Consider the following 25,570-nt stretch of genomic DNA (forward strand, 5'->3'; position numbering starts at 1 on the left):
ATAGGCAAAATGTATATATTTTAAACTAATTATTTCAGTTTTTCTTGTCCACTTATTTTAAGTGAAGGCAGAATGTGAGGTTTAATAAGAGCAAATACAACATTAAAAAATCAGTATTAAAAGTTCCAAGTCCCAAAGTATCTTCAGAATGCTGATTTTTTAAAAAAGACAAGTTTTACTTCCCAGTGACAAAGGATCTCTTGTTCTGTGACTTTAACTAAAGGGTAATTGTAGCGTAGCTCAGCCAACAGAAACAAGTACCTGATGCTGGAATGAGAACATTGGACAATAAAACTTGCCAAAACCACTCCAACACAATAATTTGGCTTTATTCTTTAAAGGAAAAAAAGTAATGAGGAAGTTATCAAATGAAATGTTTAATAGAAAACGCAATTATGCCCACACTGCTTTAATCAGTGCTGTGATTCTAGTAACTGTTAAGAGATAGGAGTTTAAATGTAACAATGATCAAGCTGAAGTCCAACAATTAGCTATTTCTGGCATATGACTTAATAATTATCTAATGTTGAGCTGCACTGGACACCGTTTGACAGCTTCAGCAATTCTATTCCTAGTAACTTTTTTTGGTAGGTCTTTAGAGCAGAAGTAATCAGTGTAGTGCCTGCCAGATGTTGGATTATTACAGCTTCCAGCATCTTTGACCCTTGGTTCCGCTGCCTGAGGCTCAGGAAAGCAAGCACTGGGGCAGGTTCTCCTCCTCTGGCCAGTAGTTTTGACCACACTTTCTCTCCCCTTTACTGCAATGTTATTTGTGGGGATCAGGGATGCAGGCTCCCAGTAGCCGTAGGGCACCTGACTGGTGGCAAAGGCCAGGGGGCACCTTTCTTCAGTTTTGTGGTCCCAGGTGTAACTGGCAGTAACATTAGCATGTGGGGGGGGGTTGCAGGGAGGGGAGAAAGAAGCTCCTTCCATGATGGATGCAGCCAATTTAGTCTCTCCTTGCCATCATAGAGTTATTTATTTACTTACTTTACATATTTATAAACTCCTTCACACCTAGATGCTGTCAAAACAGTAAACACAGGAGGCAGCTCCTAGGGGCTGAGTTCCCTTCGGCCCCCTCAATAAAATATTTGAGAGGGCCCAGCCCCCCCAATAAAGTTAACGGGCATTGCTAGCCATATGGTGTGTGTGTGCCACATCATGTGATCAGTTATGTAGGCAGGGATTCACCTGCCCCCCCCCCCAATATTTTATTCAAGTTGGCACCCCTGGCAGTTAAGATACACTTTGATAAAATACAAAATTGTAAAACCATTTCTAAAAGCAATAAAACCCTTTCTACAATTAGGGTTAGTATTCCACAACTTGACTGGGCACAATTAAGGGGAAGCCTTCTTAAACAGGAACATCTCCAATAGCCACTTAAATATCATGACATTAGCTGACTAATTTCAGCTGATAATTGATTCCAGAGGGCTGCAGAGGCAACACTAAAAGCTCAGCTTCTAGTACAAACATCCATGCAGTATTCTAAGCAGTACCCCATCCCAGGATAACAACTGTCAGGCAGGGATATATGAAGCAAGATGGTCCCTCAAGTAATTTTTAAGCAGTGCTGTTTTTCTAGAAAAAGAGGTGCTGGAATTCACAGTGAACACCTCCCTCATTCTCTTAGAATGGCAATGGCACCCACCTGAGAGGTGCCATAACTGAGTTCTGGATGGAAAAAAAAGCCCTGGTTTCAAGTGGTAAAGCAAAATTCTGAACTAGGCCCAGGAGCATCTTGGCAGCGAGTGCTGCATTCTCAGTAGAGATATTGTATGGCGTCGTCAGGATGCTCCCATCAGCCACCTAGCTGCTGCATCCTGCACCAGCTGGGTTAAGTTCAAGGGAAGTCCCACATAGAGCATGTGGCACTAATCCAGTCTTGAGGTTGCTGATGCCAAGACCACAGTGGTCAACTCGTCTCAGTCCAGGAACATCTGTAGCTGCCTCACCAACCTCACCAAAGCACTCTTTGCCACCAAGGCCATGCGTGACTTCAAGTGAGTCAGTAGGTACCCATTTCTTCAGAGGGAGTGCAATCCCATCCAGAACAAGTAACTGACCTCTCTCAAAGGCCTGAGTTTTTCCAAGGTTTAAACCCAGTTCATTGGCCCTGGGAAGAAAATGGTGCAGCCTCCTAGTGTTCCTTTGTCAGCTGGCCAATGACAGAGGCCACACAAAGGCAAACATGTTGTTGGACATGCAGTCCTTGATGAGAAGTCCTAATATTTTTCATAGAGGGATGTTATCTGATTTGAACTGTTTTTGCTAAAATGTTTCCAGAAGAAGAATTGGAATGTTAGGAATGTCTATCCAGGTGAGTCCAAACAATGAAGCAGTGTAAAATTCTAAGGAAGCCTGTGAGCACAGTGAAATAGACTAGCACAGACACCAAAATAACTAAAATTTATAGGATAGCAAACAGGCAAAGGGAGACAAAGGCAAAGGCTTGCTTATGATCATGGTGCAGTATCCCAGATGAGTTCATGCAGGTGTCGATTTTAAATTTAGGAAATGAGACATGCATATGACTTCATGGGGCTCAACTCTAGCAACGCATACTCATACCACACTCTTGGAAAGCAGACCTACAGTGATTGAAATCAACACTGGGAAGGAATTTCTACTCCAGATGGCTGGCTGTCCTGTTTGTTTTTTTAACGCAACCGTGAATTTTATAAAATGCAGTTGTGAGTCACTTTGAGGGCTCCATTTGAATATAAACCTAGTGAACCTGCCAAATTTTGAACCAGGAACAAGAAAGCATTTGGCCACAATTCTGTTCATAAGGTTAAAAAAAGCTTTCCTCGTTACAGGTATGAGTTGGATATATTTAAATCTGTAATGTTAGATTTCTTTTGGGGATTCTGTATGAAACACAACACTATATCTGGTAGGTAAATGCAGATCTGTAGTCACCAACTTGGATGGTTTTAAGAATTAGCAAAATTCAAGGAGGATTGGGCTACCAGTGACTATTAGCCCAATGGCTGTGTTCTAGCTTCACTGCTATCTTGGTAACATTTCCAGAGATTATCATGTGCATTAACCTGTATGATGAAACATTAACTTGTATCGTTATGGCCGCAAAAGCTAATAGATGATTTATAGAATGGTGCTTCAGTTGCTTATGTGCATCCATAAATGTAAGCAACTTTCCCCCCTTACAAGTAGAAATGTGGATTTTTAAAACAATACTAGCGTTAGTTCATCTAACTGAAACAGAAACTTAAATTTCTGATTCTGAGAAAACTATCTTTGTTTTAGAATCTGAGTTAGGCAAATAATTAACACAGAAGTTAATGTTCAATTTTTGTTTGAAGTAACCAAGGAAACAAAAGCATACAGGTTCAGTTGAAGCTCTATTACAGTTCACTTTTAAATCAGTCAGTCATAAGTGTGAACAAATTAGGTACTAGTGGTGAGTGAACGTAAAAATGGGATAGTTTGGGCACTGGGTTTTTGAATCCTGCTCCTTACATTTGTTTTAGATGGGTCAGTTTCAGACCCACAGGGATTCCTCTTCCTCCAACTTCCTGGGAGAGGCTGTAGGCAGAACTTTTGGGAACTAGTATGGTAGTGGACCTAATGGTCAGGGGTCCCTTTACCTTTACCTTTTTATGGTAGGGCCTTTGGCATTGCATGTGTATATCTCAGTATTCAGAAACACCGGAAACTATGGGAAATGGAGTTCTTTCCTGGCTCTGCTCTGTTTGCACATGTGCACATAAGTACCTTGGGGCTCTTGCAAGACTTACCAGGGACTCACAGAAAACCTTGCTTGCCGTTTCCCACATCTCAGTAAGCCTTAAATTTGAAATGAGAAAAGTACCAATAGTCATATTAATGCAAACTTGACTCCTTTCTCCTTCCATGGGCTCACACTAAGATTTGGTATCTGCTGGTAAATTTGTACTCAATTATTTACTGAGCATTGGAGACAGGTGGGTTTTAAGAGTTCTAATTATTTGAGTTGGGGCAGTAAAATGAGGGCTTAAAATGAAATATTTGATTTGAGCTTTCTGTGGCCGATAACCTAATTCTGTTCCAAATGCATTATGTTTGGTATTGTCCCAGAAATATTCTCTCTTTTATTCTAAAATTCTTTAATTTCTTGCAATGCCAGGGTCATTAAGCCTTATTTAATGTAATTCTCTTAGAATGGATAATATGATATACAGTTGGGTATGGTATAACTAACTACACATGTTTTATTATGTATATATGTCAGTGTAATTTTTTTGAGCCAAAATATGGCCTGTCTTGTTTTAAAATACCTTTTTGGCATGTTTCAGTTATTTAACTAAAGCCAGTAGAAGCCTGCCTCTTGACTTCTGGCATCATAACGGTTCAGTTTTGTCTGGGCTGTGTTGGTAAAATGGTAAGAAAAGTCTCTTTCCTATACTAAGCCAACTCATAAAAATATTTCTAGCTTTAGTGTTAGGGGTTTGTTTTTCTTTTTCTTTTTCTTTAGAAAAGATATAACTAATTTAGTAATGCCTTGGTTCTAATTTATTTTTTAAAAATAGACTGGCAGCTACATGAGAAATATTTCATGAATGAATGCATGTCTGTAAATGTTACTTCTATAAGAAGTTATTGGAACAAATTATGAACCAAACAGATTCTGAACCCTGTTTTTAAAGAAATTATATAAGACCAGATCATTTGTTTTAAACCTTGTGTATCAAAAAATGTTAGTAAGAAAAAACATGACAAATGGACTTCCTACAGGGGGTGGCTTACTGAGCCACTATATTGGTGTCATCCCCCCCCCCCCATGTTATTGCTTCTACTCTAGTGTATGGTCATTTGCTAAAACTTGTTCTATTGGTGGGATAATGGAGCTGGGCGAAAACCACTGGTGGCAGCTTCATGCAGAGATTTCTAGAGTTCTTTTGTTCTATGTTGTTGTTGTTTAGTCATTTAGTTGTGTCCGACTCTTCGTGACCCCATGGACCAGAGCACGTCAGGCACTCCTGTCTTCCACCGCCTCCCACAGCTTGGTCAAACTCATGCTGGTAGCCTCGAGAACACTGTCCAACCATCTCGTCCTCTGTCGTCCCCTTCTCCTTGTGCCCTCAATCTTTCCCAACATCAGGGTCTTTTCCAGGGAGTCTTCTCTTCTCATGAGGTGGCCAAAGTATTGGAGCCTCAGCTTCAAGATCTGTCCTTCCAGTGAGTACTCAGGGCTGATTTCCTTAAGAATGGATCGGTTTGATCTTCTTGCAGTCCATGGGACTCTCAAGAGTCTCCTCCAGCACCATTGTTCTGTGTAGTCTACTGTAACATCAAGTCTTGCATGCATACAAAGGGGAGCCCAAGGCTTTATAGAGGAGGTGCCATGCTTTGCAAGCAGAAGGTAGCTACTTCAGGTTGAAGGACTCCTGAAGATCATTGTAGATCAGATGTGGGGAACCCTTGGTCCACCAGATGTTGCTGAACTACAGTTCCCCCCCATCCCTATCCCCTGGCCATGCTTGCTGGGGCTGATGGGAGTTGTAGTTCAGCAACATCTGGAGGGCCAATGGTTCTCCACATCTGTTGTGGACCGTGATCAGGCAGATGGGTGTATGGCGAGACTTTGTATGAGACAGCTCCTTTACGTTCCTATGCCTGTTTCGTTAATATATCTTTGGATGCTACGTCATCAGAACACATGGTTTCTGAGAAGCCACAGTTGTGTCTCCATGATGATACGGTAAAAACCTATTGGGAGCTGTTTTCCCTGCCATGCTAGTTTTCTGTGTGTATGGAGGTGTGTGGTATTGTATGTTGTTGATTTCTACAAATACCGTCACACTCTGTGAAGCGAAAACCCAGCAAGAACTGTGCCATGTATGTGACTTGGCTGTTCACACAGTTTAGCTACCAGTGTATGGTTTCCCTCCCAACATTTTTCTGTTTTTGTTTCTCGGTAGGTGTTACCAAATCGGTGTTTTGGAATAATGTTCTTGCTCTGGCTTGACCCACATACCCTCCCTAATCAGTTTAAATGTACTACAGTTTACCTTTTCGCTTAAAGCAAAATAAACTTTGGGCCTACTCTTGCATCTAATGTTACTACACACAGAAAGAAACACACACATGCCTTTTTTTAAAAAAAAATACCGTGACGATAAACAGTTGTAGTTATTAAGGATCTTGTTTCAGTGCAAGACCTGGCATAATAGATGGCTGTTCATCTTCTAGCTTTCAGTTCTCCCTCTCTAGCTTTATGGATGTGGAGACAGCAATGCTTTGTTGCTGCCATACTGAACGCTCTCGAGAACTGACAGAACAAAGAGCAACAGATTGCATTTCAAGGGCGCCCTTCCAAAACTCTATCAAACAGTTGAAAATAGTGAATGGCATGCTACACTTAAAAAAAATGTGACAAGAAATCAATCAGGAATAGAGTTATTTGAAATAATGGTACAGTGGTATCTTGGGTTACATACACTTCAGGTTACATACGCTTCAGGTTACATATGCTTCAGGTTACAGACTCTTCTAACCCAGAAATAGTGCTTCAGGTTAAGAACTTTGCTTCAGGATGAGAACAAAAATCGGGCTCTGGCGGCACGGCGGCAGCAGGAGGCCCCATTAGCTAAAGTGGTGCTTCAGGTTAAGAACAGTTTCAGGTTAAGAACGGACCTCCGGAACGAATTAAGAACTTAACCCGAGGTACCACTGTAGTCCACAGTTGCCAGCAGCCAATTACTGTGGATTATTAATCTGAGAGGGATTGTTCCATATCTCACTAGAAATCCATTTCGGGCAGATGCCACACAAACAAAGATTTAATTTCTGCTCCTGTTGTAGACTTGTATTAACCACCTAAAAACAATGAACTGAGTGCTTGGCTATAGTAGCGCTCAGCAAGGTGCAGGGGTGCCAATTTGAATAAAATAATGTGGGGGGACAGGTAAGCCCCACCCCACATAATTGATCACATGACATGGCACACACACACTCCCCCATTTGAATAGCAATGCCCATCAACTTTGGAGATGGCCCCCTCAAATATTTTACTGGGGGGACGAAGGCACCTCCACCCCTAGTAGTTGGCTCCTATGGTGAAGATGCCTCAAGTGGGGCACCCTTGCTCTCACAGATTCCCAGCACAGAGAGTTGCTGGCATTTACCGAGAAGGGGAGGGAAAGGGGCGAGGTGCAGGGCATGTGCACATTGGCTCCATCATCATGTGCTGTGCCACACTTCTATTGCTTCGCCTCGTACCCCTCTGTCTCAGTAAGTGCCAGTGACCCGCTGTGTTGGGAAGCCAGTAGTGTCTCATCGGCTGCTACTGCAAGCTGTCTGCATGTGCTAGAATTAATAGGAATGACATCGTCAGTGTCAGGAGCAGATGTCAGGGGCAAGTCAGCAATCACTCACCCAGCGTCAGTGAAATTAACTCTGTATTCAAAGGAACAAGACAGCTCAGGAGGCCAGGCCTAGTGATCACAACAACTCTTCCCAGTAGATCTTGCCCCAATGAGGCAGTTATGAGGACTGCCTTCCTACAGTTCCCTATGTCTCCTCCTCCCCCGGGTCCTTCTCAAGCAATCTGAGACTTTGCCACCTTGCCTGTCTTTGCTCTGCCCTCTTCATACCTCTTCTGGTTCTGGGAGACCGGGGGGGCGGGGAGCTGGTTGCAGCAGGAAGGGGAGACCCCTTGGCTTCTTCATCTCTGCCTCTTGCCCTCCAGCCTCCGCTTCTGCCTCTGATTCTGCTTTGCTCTCTGCTTCAGCATGTTACCACTCACTAAACTCCCTTACCTCTTCAGCTTCTGATGCCTCCTCCTCCCAGTCTGCTCCCTCTGACCACTCATTGTTGTCCCACCACCACTCCCCGGGCTCTGAGCCATCTTCCCTTGGGGGTTCCCCAGCTGGTGCCTCCCACCACTCCTTTGCATTCAGCCAGTCCACGACACTAATACTGGATCAGTTAGTAGTTGTGGTAGCCAATAGGGCCAGCAGCAGGGTTTTCTGGGCCTTGCAAAATGTGCACTTCTCCCTGACCCCGATTCCTTAGCTCAAAAGGGCCTGCTGTGATTTACTGAAGAGCAGAATCCTGAACTCCTAGTAGCAGCCCACTTTGATTTTCCACAAAGTACCCAGAACTTCATGTTTTATGCTTTCAAATCACATTTTTAACTTTAGACATTGTGCTCTGCTCCCACACATGTTTGCAAATTGCTGAATGGCCTTTTGTATATATATATCTTTTACAGCAGACAACAGATGTGCCATCTCAAATGCAGTGACGTGTACCAACTGTCTTGCTGTGGGCCCAGAGTGTGCATGGTGTACTCAAGAGGTAAGCTCTCTTCTCCGTATTAGTCATCCTGGTACTTCTTTGTCTGCTTTAGCTGCTTCAATGCAAATGAAATAAGTCTTCAGCTTCTGTGCACATGAAAGGAGTCCCTAGTCAAAAGGGAAAATTCAACAATTGTTGGGGAAGTACAGTAGCTGTTAAAAACACGAACCTTCATATTTTCATGAATAACAGGCCCATCGCATGAAAGCAGGAGAGGACCAAAATAAGAGGGGGGGAGCAGTTTATTCCTATGTACACATTACTGTTTTTTACTTATGTTCTTTAAGGCTATATTAATGATGATAATTACAATAATGATGATGATTATTAACCTGCACAAAGCAGTGGTAGGCCAGGTCAGAAGGGAACTATTTCTGGGGTTGCCAGAGCACACCTTCGTCCTACTGCCTTTCCCTCTCTTCTTTACCTCTTTGTTTTCATCTGTCCTTCCATCCATCCTTTGCTTGCTGCTAAGGGGAAACAAACACATTAAGAATGTGGGGTTCTTATTGGTTTAGCCCCCCCCCACTTCTAGCTGCTTGCTTGACCTCTGAGGGGGGGAGCATGAAAAGAGGGCCTTTAAGAAGCAAAAACAAAGACTTTCCAGTTGATTTAATTATTCGTTTGTAAGAAAAATAATAGGGAGGCATAGAAAATTTAGGGGGCCATATGTGATTTGCCATACACATGTTGGAGCCTCTATTGTGGAGAATGGTTTTGAAATACATTCAGCTTTAAAAGAAAAGGGTTGGTTGCAGAGTGACGCTCTTGCATTGTTTTCTACGGCCTTCAACATGCACTTTCTAAGAAATCCAGCATTCCTCCTCATAGAGACCATATGGATCAGCACAGCCAGTGTGGTGCCTTCCAAATCTTGTGAACTACTGCTACCATCAGCCATCGGCTGGGTTGTCTGAGACTGATGAGAGCTGTAGTCTGCAACATTTGGATAGCACAACATTTGGACAGCGTCCCATTGACAACCTCAGATGTGGATGCATATTCAGCAGGTCACCTGAGTTGATAATTGCTTCTTAAAAATTGTTTAATATTAGTTGGACATTACCAAATGCTTTAAAGAATGATGATTTGTGCCTGAGCAGACCATATTTTAGTCAGAGTGTGCGGGTCTTGGGCATACACTTCTTAGGCCCTTAGAAACCTGTAGCTGTTTCATATATTGGTAGAGAGGGGGTGGCAACAACATCCCTACTGACATTGGAATAATAATTTTGTGGCCATGGCTATCGAACATCTTCCACTGCTCCTTCATTATCGTTATTATTTTATTCAATCTATATCCCATCTTTCCAATGGAGCCCAGGACAGCAAACACATCAATAATAACATATTTTTTAAAAAAACAAACAAACAAAGAACTGTGAATGTGCTTGCTGTTCAGCCTGTGTACAGGTTCAGTGAATAATGCCTTTCTGTGGTTCTCAGTTAGGTGGAGATACCTTGTGTATATTTATAGACTCTGGGGAGAAATTCGACTGAAATCATGGCAGTTGGGAATGGGGACAGTTCATTCATTTCCCACTGTCACCATGTCCATTACAACATCTGCACAAGTTTGGGGGTTTTGTGTTCCTGCATTCTATAAATACATACTTTCCCATAAACCTTAACAATTTAAATTTCTAAGAAACATGTTTTCTCTATGTGTAAGAAAGACAAACTTTAGTAAGAGGGCAAACAAAGAAGGTGTCAGCATAGCACATTCTGTCATATATTAACAAAAGGCATATTCCTCTTTTATATTTACCTAGGGGAAACTTCATTATGGGGGATTGCTAGGCATTCCAGATATTGACATGTTTTTCCACGACTCTCTGAATATTATTATAATTATTTACAAACAGCATAAATCTCTGCTACATACACATAAATGTGTCACTTTAAAATTTGTTCTCAGCTAGTCTTAATTGGATTAATTTTTCCAGTATGGCAATAAGGCAGATTTGATTACACCAAGCCAATCTTTAGTCACTCCCACAAAATGTTTCCAGTTTTGAGTAGTAACCATTCAGGGTAACACTAAGAGAAATGGAACCAATTATTTATCTGTTCCATTTGCATGTGGTCCATCCCAGTCTTCTTTTGGTCTGTGTAGGGTTAACATTGATGTGTTAGAATTGTGCCTTCTATGGAACATACTCTTTAAGACTTTCTCTTGCCTTGTCCTGCCTCTCCATCCATTCTCTCCCTTTTGAGTTTCCCCCTTTATGTCTTGCTCCCTTAATGTATTCCAGCAAATAAATCCGAAATGGTTTTTGGCAATAAAAGCAATTCAATTATGGAGCTTTATAGCAAAATGCATTTTCAGATGTCAGAAGTGTTTTCTGTTCAATACAAAACACTTGTATTGAGCATGCAGTTCTTACTAGATTGTCTTAGGCCACAGGCTAAATGAAAGGCCAATTGTAATTGATGTCAGAGGGGCTGGTACATGCAAACATTTCTGAGATGGAAAAACCGCCATGAAGAGAGAGAGAGAGAGAGAGAAGTCATAATGAGCCCACTTTTCCTTTTTTGTTATGTGAAAACTGCCAAAGCACCCTCCAGAAACCTTTATAGCAATTAGTCCTAACTTCTGTTTTAAATATTTTGTTATAAAAACAAGTGTCCCTTTTTTTGGCACAGCTAGGCATAATGCAAAATGTATCCGTGTTTCTTTTTGTCGTTCACTGGCACTCTTCCCTCTCTGCCACGGTCCCAGTGGAAATGCCCCTCCTCTTCAACAGCTATTAACCCTGGAAGGCCAGTCCACATGAGTGCTTATAGGTGCTTTGCTTTCGGTGCTAATCGCCTGGTCCACAACAGGGTTTGGGGGAGCAGTGATGTCCACCAGGCATGTATCTGGCCAGTAAGATGGAGACTCCCACAGCTGGGAGTAGCCAGTGGGGTAGGGCAGTGGTGCTGCTCTGACCTCCTGAAACGGGCATCACTACACCTTAAAAGGAGGAGGAGGAGGAAGCTCAGAGTGATGCAAATATACTGGCAGGAGCACCAGATTGGTTCTTCTGGTGCACAGTTGCTGTGCCAACCGCCTCACCCTTCCTCCTTTCTGCTGAGCTGCTGCAACGCCCCTGCCAGGAAGTATTGCCTACCACTCCTACACACAGCATCCCACATGAGTCACTTGGCATCATGTCTAGTTTGGACCTGCTATAGCTCCTTTGGGCATACTGGCATGCCTCATTGTTCTTCATTAACTTTTCGGTTACCTGGCTATGCTTGATGATATCTCAGAATATAAACATTTCTCTGTCTCTCCTCTCTAATTTTTTCCTCTCTCTCTCTATTTGCCTCTTCTCAAACAGGATTTCATGGCTGGAACAAAACAGAAGGAACGATGTGACATAGTTCTACACTTAATGAAAAGAGGCTGCAGAGCAGATTTCATAGAAAGTCCCAGTGCTGGTGTAACAATGCCTGCCAGTAATGCTAATGTACAAGTGGCACCAGGAGAAGTTTCAATCCAACTACGTCCAGGTTTGTTTCTTAAAAAGAAAGTATTGTTTTTTAAAAAAAAAAATGAATTGGACACAGTTAAGCAGGCAAGAGAGATAGGGCATTCACACAGAGCCTGGCGTTTGCTTTTTAAACGAGAAAAGATACCTAATTCTGGAGAACTGTTACAGATCCAGTTTTTAAAAGGACTGAAAGCAATCAGTTCATACTGATTTAAAAAATAACTCTTGGATATGCTAATCTTGTGAGCTTTCTATATTTTGTCTAAATTGGCTATGCAGCAGTTTTGGCTCCCGCGATTTTTATGGCCTTGGCATCTGTTTAAATAGCTAATGAGACGGCTTGTCACCATTATCCGTTGTCTAATTTCCATTGTCTAACTCCCATTAAAATGTTCATCAAAATTGGATAATTATGAGTGAATAGGTCTGTATTCTGTTACCTCTCATCCCAGCCAAATCCTGTAAATGATACTTTGTATGCTTAGATTGCCTGGTCTCGTTATCTCAAATTGAACACAAGCATACCTACTACAGGTGTGGCTTTTTTTGTTGTTTTGGATGAGCTCTTATTCTCCTCACCCTCACTTTTCTACTGACACATGCACACCCCTTGGCTGTGATGCCATTGTGGATTCCACCACCCTTGTTTGTTCACGTCTTCTTGAAATCCAACTTGTTTAGTAGGGTTTTACCTTGAAACCTTGCTCTACAAGATGGTGCGGAGTAGGTTTGCATCTGTGCTTTGTTAAAAATTACAAACTGTTTTCGAGTCACTCTGTCCACCTTTGATATGTGATTAGGTTCCGATCTTCTCTATGCAAAATGAAGCTCTGTCTTCCCCATTCACTCCTATGGGGAATGTTAAAACAGCACCCTACCAGATCTGTGCAGGCTGCAGTCCATTTGGAGCCTATTCACATGAGAATATTTAGAACAGGGTGAAGACACAGAGACACTACCAGTATAACGTTAAGTCACTACATGAAGAATTTTAAAAGTGCGTTTTGCTACTCCTCCTTTAAAGAGGAAAGGTAGCTAAGGAACCCAATTCAACCACCACAAAGTTGCTTCCAGTAACACGATCTACGGCTGGTTGCTCCAGTCACATGAACCACATCCTCTATCCATTCAGATGGGGGTACATCTTCACCATTAGTAGCTCTGTGAATCCCTAACTATCATATCTTTCATTACACTCTTCTGCCACTTGTACAGCAAGCGCCCTCTGGGCTTAGAGATCTTGTATGGGCATGTGCCTGCATCACAGCAACTTAACTGAAGTTAACACATCTGCCAGTCACCTGCAACGATGAGACTGAGCCAGCTGCTAATCCTCAGAATTAGAGCAGGATGTATTTACTGAGCATATCCTGGTCTTATTCATGTTAGAGTTGTACAGGTATAAGCCTGGTCCACCACAAACAGTTGTTGTGGTATGTTAATACTGAATAGAGTAGAAGTCATTGTTTATTCATAATGCTGGTGTTCCAGACTCTTGGGGATTTAAAGGGATGGTTTAAATGAAAGGAAACAAAAACTTTATTCATGACAAAAGTATTTTGTGCTGTGGGAGTTGCCTGAAAGTTTGGAACCTCTGTGTGGACTTTGTTTATAATAACATAACTTTGAGTGTGGTGTTAGCGCATTGAACTCCTATTCATTTGAGAACCAGTTAAGGGGAGGCTATGGCAATATTCGCTGCGTATGTGCAGGCGTTTCTTAGTTGGCTATTTGCAGATGGTGCAGATATAGCATAATTGTATTGATTCAGACTTTGCTATTGCCTGACCTGAGAAACTGCCCAAACCATTGTGAGTGCTGAGGAAGAACTTCAGGTTGTCATTTCTTCTGCCTCCAGTCTCCTATGCATATTTTGCTCTTCCCAGCCTCACCTCAGTTCATCACCCTGCACTGTATTTGTATGTTATCACCATGACATCGGATCTCCCTGGTGAAATGAGTGGCAGGCAAGATTTAGTTAAGAGTAGATCTGCTGGTGCAGGGGTTGAAAGTTTCCAGAGTGAGCTGTCATGATATGACTTCATAGATCAACTGATCTCTGATATCTTTCCTCTTCCACGCTCTTGAAAGCTAGCAAAATGTATAATACAGTGCTATCCATTTCCTTGATTGAAAACAGGAATCTTAATGAGGTCAGCTTCATGAGCACAACTGGGAGAGCTTTTTAGTGTTTCTTTGATGCAGATGTCCAGTGTTGTGGAAGATAAGTCAAGTTTATGCTGAACTGGTTTATGCTGAACTGTGTACTAGCACTTGCTCAACTACAGAGCCTTGTCCCCATAGCTGTGCCATGGAACAACAGTCCCTTCTCTGCCCTGCCCCACCCCACTTGTTAGTAGCAAGCAGGTGGTCCAAACTATAGCAAAGCTATGAGGCTTTGCTGCCCCCCTTGAAAGTTCACAGTGTTGAGAAAGCCACAGCTTCTATTTGTAATAGATATTTCATGCGGCACAGTTGTCACAAGCATGGAGAAAAAAGTAGAGTAGTTGTGTCTTTGAGAGCAAAGTGTCACATTATGTTAGCAGCATGCCTAATGGCGTTGATACTGGTATTTATAGCAGGAGCTTTTTGTTCCAGAGGAAGACTGTGCTTCTCTCTTGCATTCTCAGTGAAGGCCTCGCTAGCAAAAACATAAGGAAACTCTGCCGCTGCTACTAGTTGCCCCAGATTTTTGCAGTCCAAATCTCCCATCAAATGTTAATCATTTGAAGGGAGGACCATGGTACGTACTAGCAATGCAACATCATGGTACTTGCCCCATTCCAATGGCATGTGGGTAGCCTACCCGTGAGAGCTGTGTGTGGACATCTGCAAGAGGGAGCCTATGTACGTTGGCTTCTATGTGATCATGCATGGCTCCTGATTTTTGGAAGTCTATTCATATAGTCTTCTCATTTTTGTAGATGTCCATATTCAACACGTGGGCATTGGAGATGGGGCAGGGGCAGCAGTGCAGCCCTACCACTCGTATTTGTAAAGCCCCCTTCACATGAGTGATATGTGAATGGGTCTTCACTTGATTCTGTATCCCTCCAGGTGGGCAAGCAAAACCACTCAAGCCAAGCTAGCAACATGTTGTTGGATTTCATCCACTGCCCTTCTGAAAGACAGCAGAGGCCAGTTGATGAAAGGTTTTCAAACACCATTTCACATTTGCATCCCTCCAAGGAATTCCCCTAAGGAACTTGGTGTATGAAGTTAACCTCCCTCCCCCCACACAATAACTATGTGCTGGAGGTTATGCCAAGAGATAGCCACTTAACCAAAGCCACTTAATCCTTCAAGGATCTGCATATTCTATGTATCATTGCCATTTTCTTGTTAGCATTGGCAAATGTGGAGGGAAAACATGACCATCCCTTCCATGGAATAGTGTTATGATCAAAGACAATAACAATTCTGCTCATGGAAATGATTTACGCTAAATCAGGCCGAAAGAGAATAGCTGGGACGAAAAGAGCAAGTTACTGGGAAATTTCGTTTGCTTTTCATTCTCTCCATTCAAGGGGGAGTATCCAGCAGCGACAACAAGCAAGGCTTCTGTCTTATTTTTTATTTATTTTTAATTACTAGAGAAGCTTAGTAATGCTGCTTATCTGCCAAGTTAAACAAGGTTTCAGCCTGAGACATTTGTTTGTTGTGTAATGATTTGTACAGGAAAGACACATAGATACTTCTGGACTGGGTATGGCACCCCCTTCCAGCTATACCTCCTACAACTAGGACAGCCCCCATTCTGGCATCCAGGGAGTCAGTCATCTTAGTGGCTGCCCTTGTTTGGGAAGTAGGTCTGAAGTCTTTGACTTTTCCAGAGTGCCGTGCATGCTAACAAAGTTCATAAAAATGCGCCCCCTGGGATGTAGGATAAGTGTTCCGTTGCGGAAGAGAATGTGGGGGACTTTCTGGGATTGGCAGTTCGCTTGTCTCATTATGTGGCTACCCAAGTAAAGAGCTGCCACCAGAACTGTGGCTCCTGTCCAGCAGCTGGAGTCCTGAAAGCTGTGAACTGGAGAGTTGGGAAATGCTGATGAGCCTAAACTGGAACGGAACCTAAGTTGTAGCTCCGCTTCCTGAGCAAGGATATCCCATTTACAGAGAAAACAAATGGGTCCATTCAGAAATTGCCAGCCCTGCACTAATAGCTACAATTTGTATGCAAATCAATCCATGTTTTTGAGTCATAGTTTTCTATTACTTTGCATAATGCAAGACCGATTTCGCACCCTGAGAGAAGAGAGGGTGGGTACCAAGGTGAATAAAGACCTGAACTTTGTTAATGTTTGCCCTTTGAAGATTTATTAAATTGTTTACTTGAAAACTTTTAATTGCAAACTGAAGCCTGTCCTGGAATACCTGGCAACTTGTCTTGTGTCTTGACAGATAACATTAGAAAAATACTGTGATTTCTTTGTTTAGTGAATCCAGTATAAACTAATGGTACCCCTATTTTATTAAGTACTGAAAACCTATCCATATCCTAAGTTGTTTCCATCTCTGGCATTTCCATTGTTATACACACACCCCACACAATTTCTTTTATTTAATGAAACTCTGGCAAGTCATGCTCTTTATGCTTTACCCTCCTCCCATGCAGTCCTCATCTTCAGAGCAGGAGTTTCAGAGTGGTGAATTCTGCTTCACAAGGCTTCTCGTGTGTGCTATTTATTTATCACCAGAAGGAGGAGCACTTGACTCTTGCTGATGGGGAAAATCCAATTGCTAGCATGCAAGGGACCAAAAGGAAACTAACCTATTCTGCTCATTATTGACAGTAGTTCGGAGAAATGAGGAGACAGAGGGGGAAAGAGAGTTTTCATTGAAATAGAACAGGGCAAAGAGATCTTTGCAGCAAATTGAGCTCGTTTTCTATGCGCTTTGGAGCTCTAAATTCCCCACTTGCAGTGCAAAGCAGAGACATCAACTTGGCAACAAAGATCCGTATAGTTAAAGCTATGGTTTTTCCCAGTAGTGATGTATGGAAGTGAGAGCTGGACCATAAAGAAGGCTGATCGCCAAAGAATTGATGCGTTTGAATTATGGTGCTGGAGGAGACTCTTGAGAGTCCCATGGACTACAAGAAGATCAAACACATCCATTCTTAAGGAAATCAGCCCTGAGTGCTCACTGGAAGGACAGGTTGTGAAGCTGAGGCTCCAATACTTTGGCCACCTCATGAGAAGAGAAGATTCCCTGGAAAAGACCCTGATGTTGGGAAAGATGGAGGGCACAAGGAGAAGGGGACGACAGAGGACGAGATGGTTGGACAGTGTTCTCGAAGCTACCAGCATGAGTTTGACCAAACTGTGGGAGGCAGTGGAAGACAGGAGTGCCTGGCGTGCTCTGGTCCATGGGGTCACAAAGAGTCAGACACGACTAAACAACAGTGCAGAGCCAAAAACACCCAGCCTACTTATGTAGCCTCATCCACAGGCTGCAAACATGGAAAATTATTTGGGCGATGGGGGGGGGGGGAAATCAGAATTCTGTGGACTGGGGCATCCTCAAAGAAGGTGGCAGCTTTCCCCGCCTTGGTCTCTGCATTTTCTTCCTCCAATCCCTGGTTGCATTCATCGTGACACACACAAACACAGCAATACAATCATCGTTATCAATAACACATGGTGGCATACCGAGAGGCAAAAGCAGGCCCCTGTTCACCCAGAAGTTGAAAGCTAAAACAGACCATGGGCAAGAGCAAGATAGGGAAGGAAGAGGCTGGGGAGGAACAAACATAGACCAGTGCAATTATAAACACTTATAATCTGGTTAATCAAAATATGGAAGATTGTAAATATGATTAAATTGCTGAATTTGATGAGAGCTAGAGAAGGAAGACAACAACCACATAATTGTATTGTAGAAAAATTGAGTTGTTTCTAATATATTGGGACAACAAAATAAACCCAATACATTATTATGCATCATGTAATTTAACTCTCAAATACTTTTTTCTTTTTTCCTGAGTGCATGGGAAATTATTAATTACTATTGCCAATGGGAGATCCTATGTTTCTAATATTTAATATTATTGATGTGGTGTTTTGAAATATTGTTTCTTGTTTAAATAAAACTTTTTAAAATGTGTATATTAAGGGAAAGTGTGTGTTAGTGAAAGTAATGTACAGAAATGTATTTTATTGGAGGAAATTGCTTGCAAAAACCTATAGCAGAAGTTGCATACAAAAACTTGTCTCACAGCAGAGATTGACACTAAAATGTGCTCACACACAGGCATTCATGCACCTGGGAGAGTTAAGTAAATAAGCCAAAAGAAATGATATTTAGAAATAAGATATGCTTGCAGAATTTTTTAATGCAACATTAATACTCAGAAATACTTATAACAGTTCTGTTTTTTAACTGTCAGGATCCGAAGCAAGTTTTATGTTGAAAGTCCAGCCACTGGAAAAGTACCCGGTCGACCTTTATTATTTGGTTGATGTGTCTGCATCTATGCACAAAAATATAGAAAAATTAAACTCTGTTGGATCTGATTTATCTCAAAAGATGGAAAATATTTCCCTTGATTTGCGACTTGGATATGGATCTTACGTAGATAAGACGGTGTCGCCTTATATTAGCATTCACCCAGGAAGAATTCATAATCAATGCAGGTAAGTAATTTGCAAATCTAACTGGAAGCTCACATGTGTCCTAAACTAAACCATCCTACAGTGTAACCCTAACCATGTTTACTCAGAAGTAAGTCCTCCTGAATTCAATGGGACTTTCTCCCAGGTAAGTAGAATTAGGATTGCATCCTGAATTTAAATCTTTGAGAAGGGCAAGGTGTGAAACAAATGATCTAATATTTCTATTTCATTTTGGTTTATCTGCTGTAAACTGTTGCAGTGCCTGCATAATGTTTTGTTACATAACTGTATTGATGTAACTGGTGTGCTGCTTCCTAATGCTTATTAGGGAAGGTTTATAGGGCAAGGGCACAAGGACCTATAGGGCAAGGTGGGGAAATGCTGTCTGTTTTTACTAAAGTTGCTCTGTGAACATTGAACCATGAGCCACATTAAGTTTTCTAGAATAAATAGTATGCACTAAACAATCAAGATTCTATAAGCACATCTTGTGTACATGACTTGCTTTCCTGTGTTGTTTTAACTGGGAGCAGAGGGCACAGGAGCTTAATTTGTGTCATTTTCTATAAAGTTATCCTAAAATGTATTGCAACTTTTTGTTGCTGATGACTTGACTGGGATTTGCTTGTGGGGCGGGTAGAAAGGAGATGAAGTAAGTTGCACCTGCCGGGGGAGGTTGCAGATGTTTTCCCTCTTCCCTGCTTCTCATGGCGTTCTTCATATTTGGCACAGTTCCCTATGGGTTGGATCCAATGTTAGCCATCCTTGGAGAAAACTCATTGAAATTAATGAACATGACTATCTTAAGCTCCTTTAATTTAAGTGGATCTGTTCTGAGTTTAACTGAGTTGGAAATAACCAGACAGAGAGCCTTCTTGGTGGTAGTGCCCTCCCTGTGGAACGCCCTCCCATCAGATGTCAAGGAAATAAACAACTACACAACTTTTAGATGACATCTGAAGGCAGCCCTGTATTGGGAAGTTTTTAATGTTTGACACACACTCTCTCTCTCTGTCTCTCTCTCTATATATATATATACACAAGCCACCCAGAGTGGCTGGGGAAACCCAGCAGGATGGGTGGGGAATAATAATAATAATAATAATAATAATAATAATAATGGCAAAAAGTTTTGGCAGATTAAGAAGGAAAAGCTTCAGGTTGGTTAGAGCTGTCATTTCTCTGTATTGTTTATTTTTCTTCGTGGTGTTGAAAGGGGAAAGGCTTTTTATTCCGGTCTTTCAACCTCCTCCCTTACTTTCCATACATTATATGGAATCATATAATATCATACCACATAGTTTAAGGATGGTGAGACCTATGACCCTCCAGATATTGGTCTCCAGTCCCATCAGCTCCAGCCAGCATGGCCAGTGTTCAGGAATGGTGAGAGCTGGAGACCCATAGCATCTGGAGGGCCACAAATTTCCCACACCTGACATAGTTCATCAGTACTTACTCCCTTTTCGTAATAACATGGATTTGTGTTTAGTGTGTATATATTCATAGACAGCCAGAAATGATGTGCGAGCATTGTGTCGCTATAGCCAACTATTAACTTAGAACTAATTTCCAAGCAGAATTTTAATAGAATTTCACTTTTCATCTTTTTGCCAAACAGCGATTATGATCTCGATTGTATGCCTCCTCATGGCTATATCCATGTCTTATCGTTGACTGACAAAATAGCAGAATTCAGAAGTGCAATTAGCAAGCAGAAAATCTCTGGGAATATTGACACACCAGAAGGAGGCTTTGATGCTATGCTTCAAGCAGCTGTGTGCCAGGTAAGAGGCAGCCAATAAACCAGCAAAGGATCTGCCTTTTATCCTAGTGTTTGATAGTTGATCTAATCCCATAGTTCTCCAGTGCTGTCAGCATATTGTAGCTTTTCACAGAACCAAAGGCAGTTGTGGAGACCTTCCATTGCTTGTGGTGCTCATGTTGACCTTTTCTCTCCACATCCATCATCGTCCCTGCTCCAAAGTGCTTTTGCAGATATTTTTAGGGCTTCAAGTTGTGGTTTGAAAAAGCCAGGCCAGTTCCCAGCAGGTACCATATATGTGTATTGATACAAGAGTCTTGGGTAGTTATTGCTGTTCTTGAAGAGTCACAGCCAGATCTAGAGCAGTTGGGCAACTATGCTTACATTTGCTTAAAAACCACAAATGCTTTATTTCATTTTCAGTATTAAAGCAATTCTTAAAATAGTAAACCGGGGGTAGCCAAAGTGGTGCCCGTCAGATGCGGTCCGGAACTGCAGTTCCCATCAGCTGCAGCCAGCACGGCCATGGCAAGGCATGCTGGGAGTTGTAGTGCTAGAACATCTCAATGGCACAACATTGGTCACCGCTGCAGTAGATTAAAAGTGAACCTTTGGATACCTGTTGTGTCTCAGGCACTTTAAATCAAATAGAGCCTACAAACCAGTGCAGTGCCTTTTAACTAATGCTTCTCTCTTCTTCATTTGCTTTCACCCTGTTAGCTTGGTTATTTTTTCCCCTTCCTTCCCTTAGAGCCATATTGGTTGGCGCAAAGAAGCCAAGCGCCTGCTTCTCATGATGACGGATCAGACCTCTCACCTGGCGCTTGACAGTAAATTAGCGGGGATAGTAATCCCTAATGATGGAAACTGCCATTTGAAAGATAATGTGTACGTCAAAGCGACCAGTATGGTAAGGTATATGTCGTATACAGCATTGGCTTTGAACAGTGGTTTCCCCAAGTGTTAGAAGGGTCTCTGTAATGAGATGCTCCTGCTGGAGAGGCATGAACTTCAGCTGGAACCAGCTCACTCGATTGGTTTCAGCCTCCCAGTCAGTACAGTGTGAGTAGCGTTTTTTCTTCATCATCCCACCTCTTATTGAGGTCTTTTCTTCCCTGCTTACGTTATATGCTGTTCCAGGTAGACAGGAGTGGTAGAGAATGTCTCCTGCTCAAGGTATGCTGACACGTTTTGTCACAAGAATTAAACACTATGTTCGTTGTGAAGGCCTGGGATCACTTGGGGAAGATTGGAGTAAGCTAGGTATTTTACATTGTAAACCAAGTCTAGAGAAAGTGGCAAGTTTATGCTAGGGATGAGCGACTTGAGCAACACAAACTAAAGGGTGCAGCTCCTTTTCTTCTGCATCCCATCTATTATAGCATCTGATCACCCTGTGGGTAGAGTTGAATTTTGGTTAATCTTCGTGGATACCCAATAAGTGGTGCGAGATACGAACCCGTACTGAGACCAGGCTCACATGCAGGATGAAGGAAAGAGAAAAGTTGTGGACAGCAAAGTGAAGGGAAGTGTGTGCATGTTTTTCCACTTAGCACACCTACAAATGCACAGTGCTGTGCCTCAACACAGAGAAGTGTAGCTCCTTTTGTTCGCTTGCTGCTCTGTACTTTTGAATCCAGTGCGTTGGTGAAAAGGCGCGCTCACACGGCTACTGTCATGAGCTTCCCTTTTCTCTAAGGAAACACACTGCAGAGATAGCAGAACCCTGTTAACTGCCCTGAGTTAGTTTTAATGAAAAGGTATGCCTGTTCTATTAATAATGGAATGTTGTCAAGTGCATGTATCACAGATATATGCACTGCAGGGAGCTGATACTTGCCGCTGATACATTGCATGTGACTCGACCATAAGTCCATTCATCCAGACTGTGCCTGACTCATTTACTTGGTCATCTTTCAGCTTCTTTCTCTTTCTTCTTTCCCCTTTTATTTGGAAGTGGGGTGGTTTGCTCTGCAGATACGCTAAGACGGGAAATTGCATGTGGTGTTTCAGTCACTTGCGTTCATATGATGAGTCAGGACCCACAGCAGTCAGCACCTGACCTTAAGTGGGTTGCAGCAGCCCTGCTAGCACTATTTTTTGTTTAGGGTATTTTTTTGGAAGAGTAAGAGACAGGGCAAGAATTAAAATGGATGCATAGTTTAAAAACACATTCAGGCTAAAGGTGGGTTCTGATAATCAAACTGCTGAAGACCTAGCTTGCATACATGCTGACAGTTTCATTTAGTTAAGAATATCAAGTGATAACTGCTGTTGCCATCTGATGAATGTAATATATATATATATACTTGTCCTAAGGCTTGTTTCACTACAAGCATTCAGGGATTTATGGTAGAAGAGCAATCATGTATGTAAGGTTTCTTATTAATTTCACACTCATAGCATTCCTTTAGATCATATTAAAGTACAAATGCCCACTATGTATCTCCTTTTTTTGTTTTCAGGAGCATCCATCACTTGGCCAGCTTTCTGAAAAACTCATAGACAACAACATTAATGTAATTTTTGCAGTCCAAGGGAGCCAATTTCACTGGTATAAGGTATTTTTAAACATCAGAATTTCACAAGTTTTAAGATAATAATTACAGTGGCCTTTTAACTGTAACACTGTTTTTCTGTAGGACCTTTTGCCTCTTCTGCCGGGAACTACTGCAAGACAGATAGAATCTCAAGCAGTGAATCTCAGTGACTTGGTGGTAGAAGCCTACAAGGTATATGCTTTGTGATGAAAGCATTTTTCATTAATGTTGGTTTGGGGGAAGCAGATGTTAAAAGAAATATTCTGTGAGCTCCAGGTACAGGTGCAACATAGCAAGATAGTCAAGCAGTGCCTGCATACCTATAAATATATATAACACTGTTCTCATATAATATTACATAGAACAGTAAAATATTATGGAGAAAACTATGAGATCTGTTAAAACCAATACCGCAGTGTAAAATAATTATGGCCTAAGGTTAAACTTTTCTAGGATAAACACTCTCCTAATCTTCAGAGATCATATTGTAATCTTTATTATAATTATAATCTTTGAGGAATAAGAAGGAATAAGTTGCTGGGAAATATTGATGATTATGATAATAATACAGAGATGCAAAGAACAAGCAGTCCATAAGAACACTGGAGATCAATAGCAAAGCAGCCAATCACCAGAATTCAAACTAAAGGCCTGTAGGGAAGGGCCGTAGCTTGGTGGTGGAACATCTGCTTTGCATGCAGAAGGTTCTGGGTTCAGTACCTGGCATCCTCAGGTAGGGTCTTCTGCCTGTAGCCCAGGAGAGCTGCTGCTTAGGCAGTACTGAGCTGGATAGCCCAGTGGTTTGAGGCAGCTTCCTGTGTTCTAAACTTCCCTCTCCTCCTTCCTTTAGGTTAATAATAACTATCTAATCTACAAAATGTCGCAAAGTCCCATTCTACCAAATTTGCTGTGGTTGGTTCCAGGAGGATTCCTAAACAAAAACAACTGTCCACAGAGAGTAGAATGAAGCAAAAAGAAAAGAAACCAGAAAAAAGCGAGCCTCTGTCAAGCTTGGGTCAGAAGGAAATAAAAATCTTCCTTTACTAGCAGCACATAGCTTTACCCAAGAAAATCACTTAAGAGTGGAAACTAAAGGCAAACTGCCAAAAAAAACCCACATACCTTCTCTTTACTTCTGAGGAAAAACAAGCTAGTGTACAGTTATCAAGAAAATATGCCACTAGGACAGGGTGAGAAAGATCAGGGGCGGGGAATAGCCAGTGTGGTGCCTTCAATATGTTGTTGGACTACAGCTTCCTTCAATCCCAGCCAGTATAGCCAATGGTCAGGGTAGATGGGAGATGTAGTCCAGCGACATCTAGGGGTACCATGTTGTTGACTTTCTGTACTAGAAATGTTCCCATGCACCAATTGGATATACAATATATCTTCACTGTTTCTCACTGAAATTAGTTGTAGCAATCAAATTGATTTATATCTGCTTTGTAACTAACCTTGCTTTGATGTTCCATTTTTAATTGGGGCAAATGGCAAGGAGATGCATTCTCGGAAGGAGATGTCATCTCTCCAAAGCCATAATTTACAAATAGATAATGAGAAGACCCAGCAAAAATGACACCAATTAGAGCTGCGTCTAAACATCCCAAATTAAAAATCTGCTTAAGGTCTCAGCATTTAAAATTCTACATCCCTACTTAAAAATAGTCAAATGGTATATAAAAGAGAGATGAACTAAAAAGAGAAACTTTATGTTGTGTGTGTGAAATTTCTTCCATTGCAGTTCACCTGAACTGAACTATTGTCATTAAAAAATATCAGCTGCCTATATTTGATTGATGATGTGTCCAAGATACCTCTGAATTTCTCTGTAGTTTCAATTTTTAATTGGGAGTTTACCAAACAGGTGTCATAAAAAAGTTATGAGCTCATGGCATTTCTACAGATTTTTTTTTGGGGGGGGATAACACTTATCAGTTTAATTGGTCTTGCTCTGCTAAGGGCACAATCAACAGAAATCCCGGCAACCTTGCATCTATGCCAAAAGATGAGAACAGCTTCTTTTGCTCTCAGTTTCAAAACAGAAAACAGTTAATGGCATCATCACAATTCAAAGTTCCAACATTTTAGCTTAAAGAAACCCATATCTCACCTTTTTCCCAGTACATCTTTGGTTCCAACATCAGGATGGAACTTACATGATGCACATTTGCTTGTGATAAGATGGCACTGTGAGCTTGCCCAGAAAGGAATCTCAGTTTCTTTAAATTAGATGGGTTTTTATCTGTATTCTAATTTTTCATAAAATTGTAGAGTTGAAAGGGACTGTGAGGGTCATCTAGTCCAACCCCCTGCAATGCTGGAATCTTTTGCCCAATGTGGGGCTCAAACCCACAACCCTGAGATTAAGAGTCCCATGCTCTACCAACTGAGCTATTAACATACTTAGTGTTCTGAGAGGCAGTGAGCACATTCAGAATATTCATTTGGTGCAGCCCTGTACCAATTAAGATTGTGTGGAGGGATTGCTTATTTGATTTTGTGTGTGTGTGCATGAATAGATACTCTGTAAGCTTAGAAGATAATCCCTGGATTTAGAAAAGTATCACATCATGCAGGGAGAGAGGCTTCAAACATTGTCTTTAAACCAAACCACTCCATGCCCCCAGCAAGTGTAGAGGTGCTAGCAGCTTCACACTGCCATGGCAGCCGTCTTGCCACAGCAAACAAGGGATTTGCTTGTCTCTTTCTCGTTTTGCTCTGTGATTAGCATCGCCAACAAAGAAAACAGCTTGCACAGAGTCTCGTGCTCAATCTAGCAAGGATAAGAAAGGTCGGTGCCACAAAAGCAAGGGGCATCATTCTCCATGATGGATGGATGGGGAGAGGGACATCTGGAAGTAG

The 25,570-nt window shown here is 41.8% G+C and overlaps 1 protein-coding gene across 2 annotated transcripts in view; it reads left to right on the top strand.

Moving 5' to 3' along the window:
* Positions 1-25,570, top strand: part of ITGB8 (integrin subunit beta 8) — a 44,258-nt gene that overhangs the window by 6,556 nt on the left and 12,132 nt on the right. For both annotated transcript variants that reach the window (XM_053410171.1, XM_053410172.1), the window contains exons 2-8: positions 8,225-8,310; positions 11,637-11,808; positions 18,178-18,424; positions 20,025-20,190; positions 20,920-21,078; positions 22,634-22,729; positions 22,811-22,900. In XM_053410171.1, coding sequence (XP_053266146.1) covers positions 8,225-8,310; positions 11,637-11,808; positions 18,178-18,424; positions 20,025-20,190; positions 20,920-21,078; positions 22,634-22,729; positions 22,811-22,900 — 1,016 coding nt within the window. The remainder of the gene's footprint in view (positions 1-8,224; positions 8,311-11,636; positions 11,809-18,177; positions 18,425-20,024; positions 20,191-20,919; positions 21,079-22,633; positions 22,730-22,810; positions 22,901-25,570) is intronic.

The sequence above is a fragment of the Podarcis raffonei genome, chromosome 12 (genome assembly GCF_027172205.1).
Source record: "Podarcis raffonei isolate rPodRaf1 chromosome 12, rPodRaf1.pri, whole genome shotgun sequence".
Taxonomy (NCBI): Eukaryota; Metazoa; Chordata; class Lepidosauria; order Squamata; family Lacertidae; genus Podarcis; species Podarcis raffonei.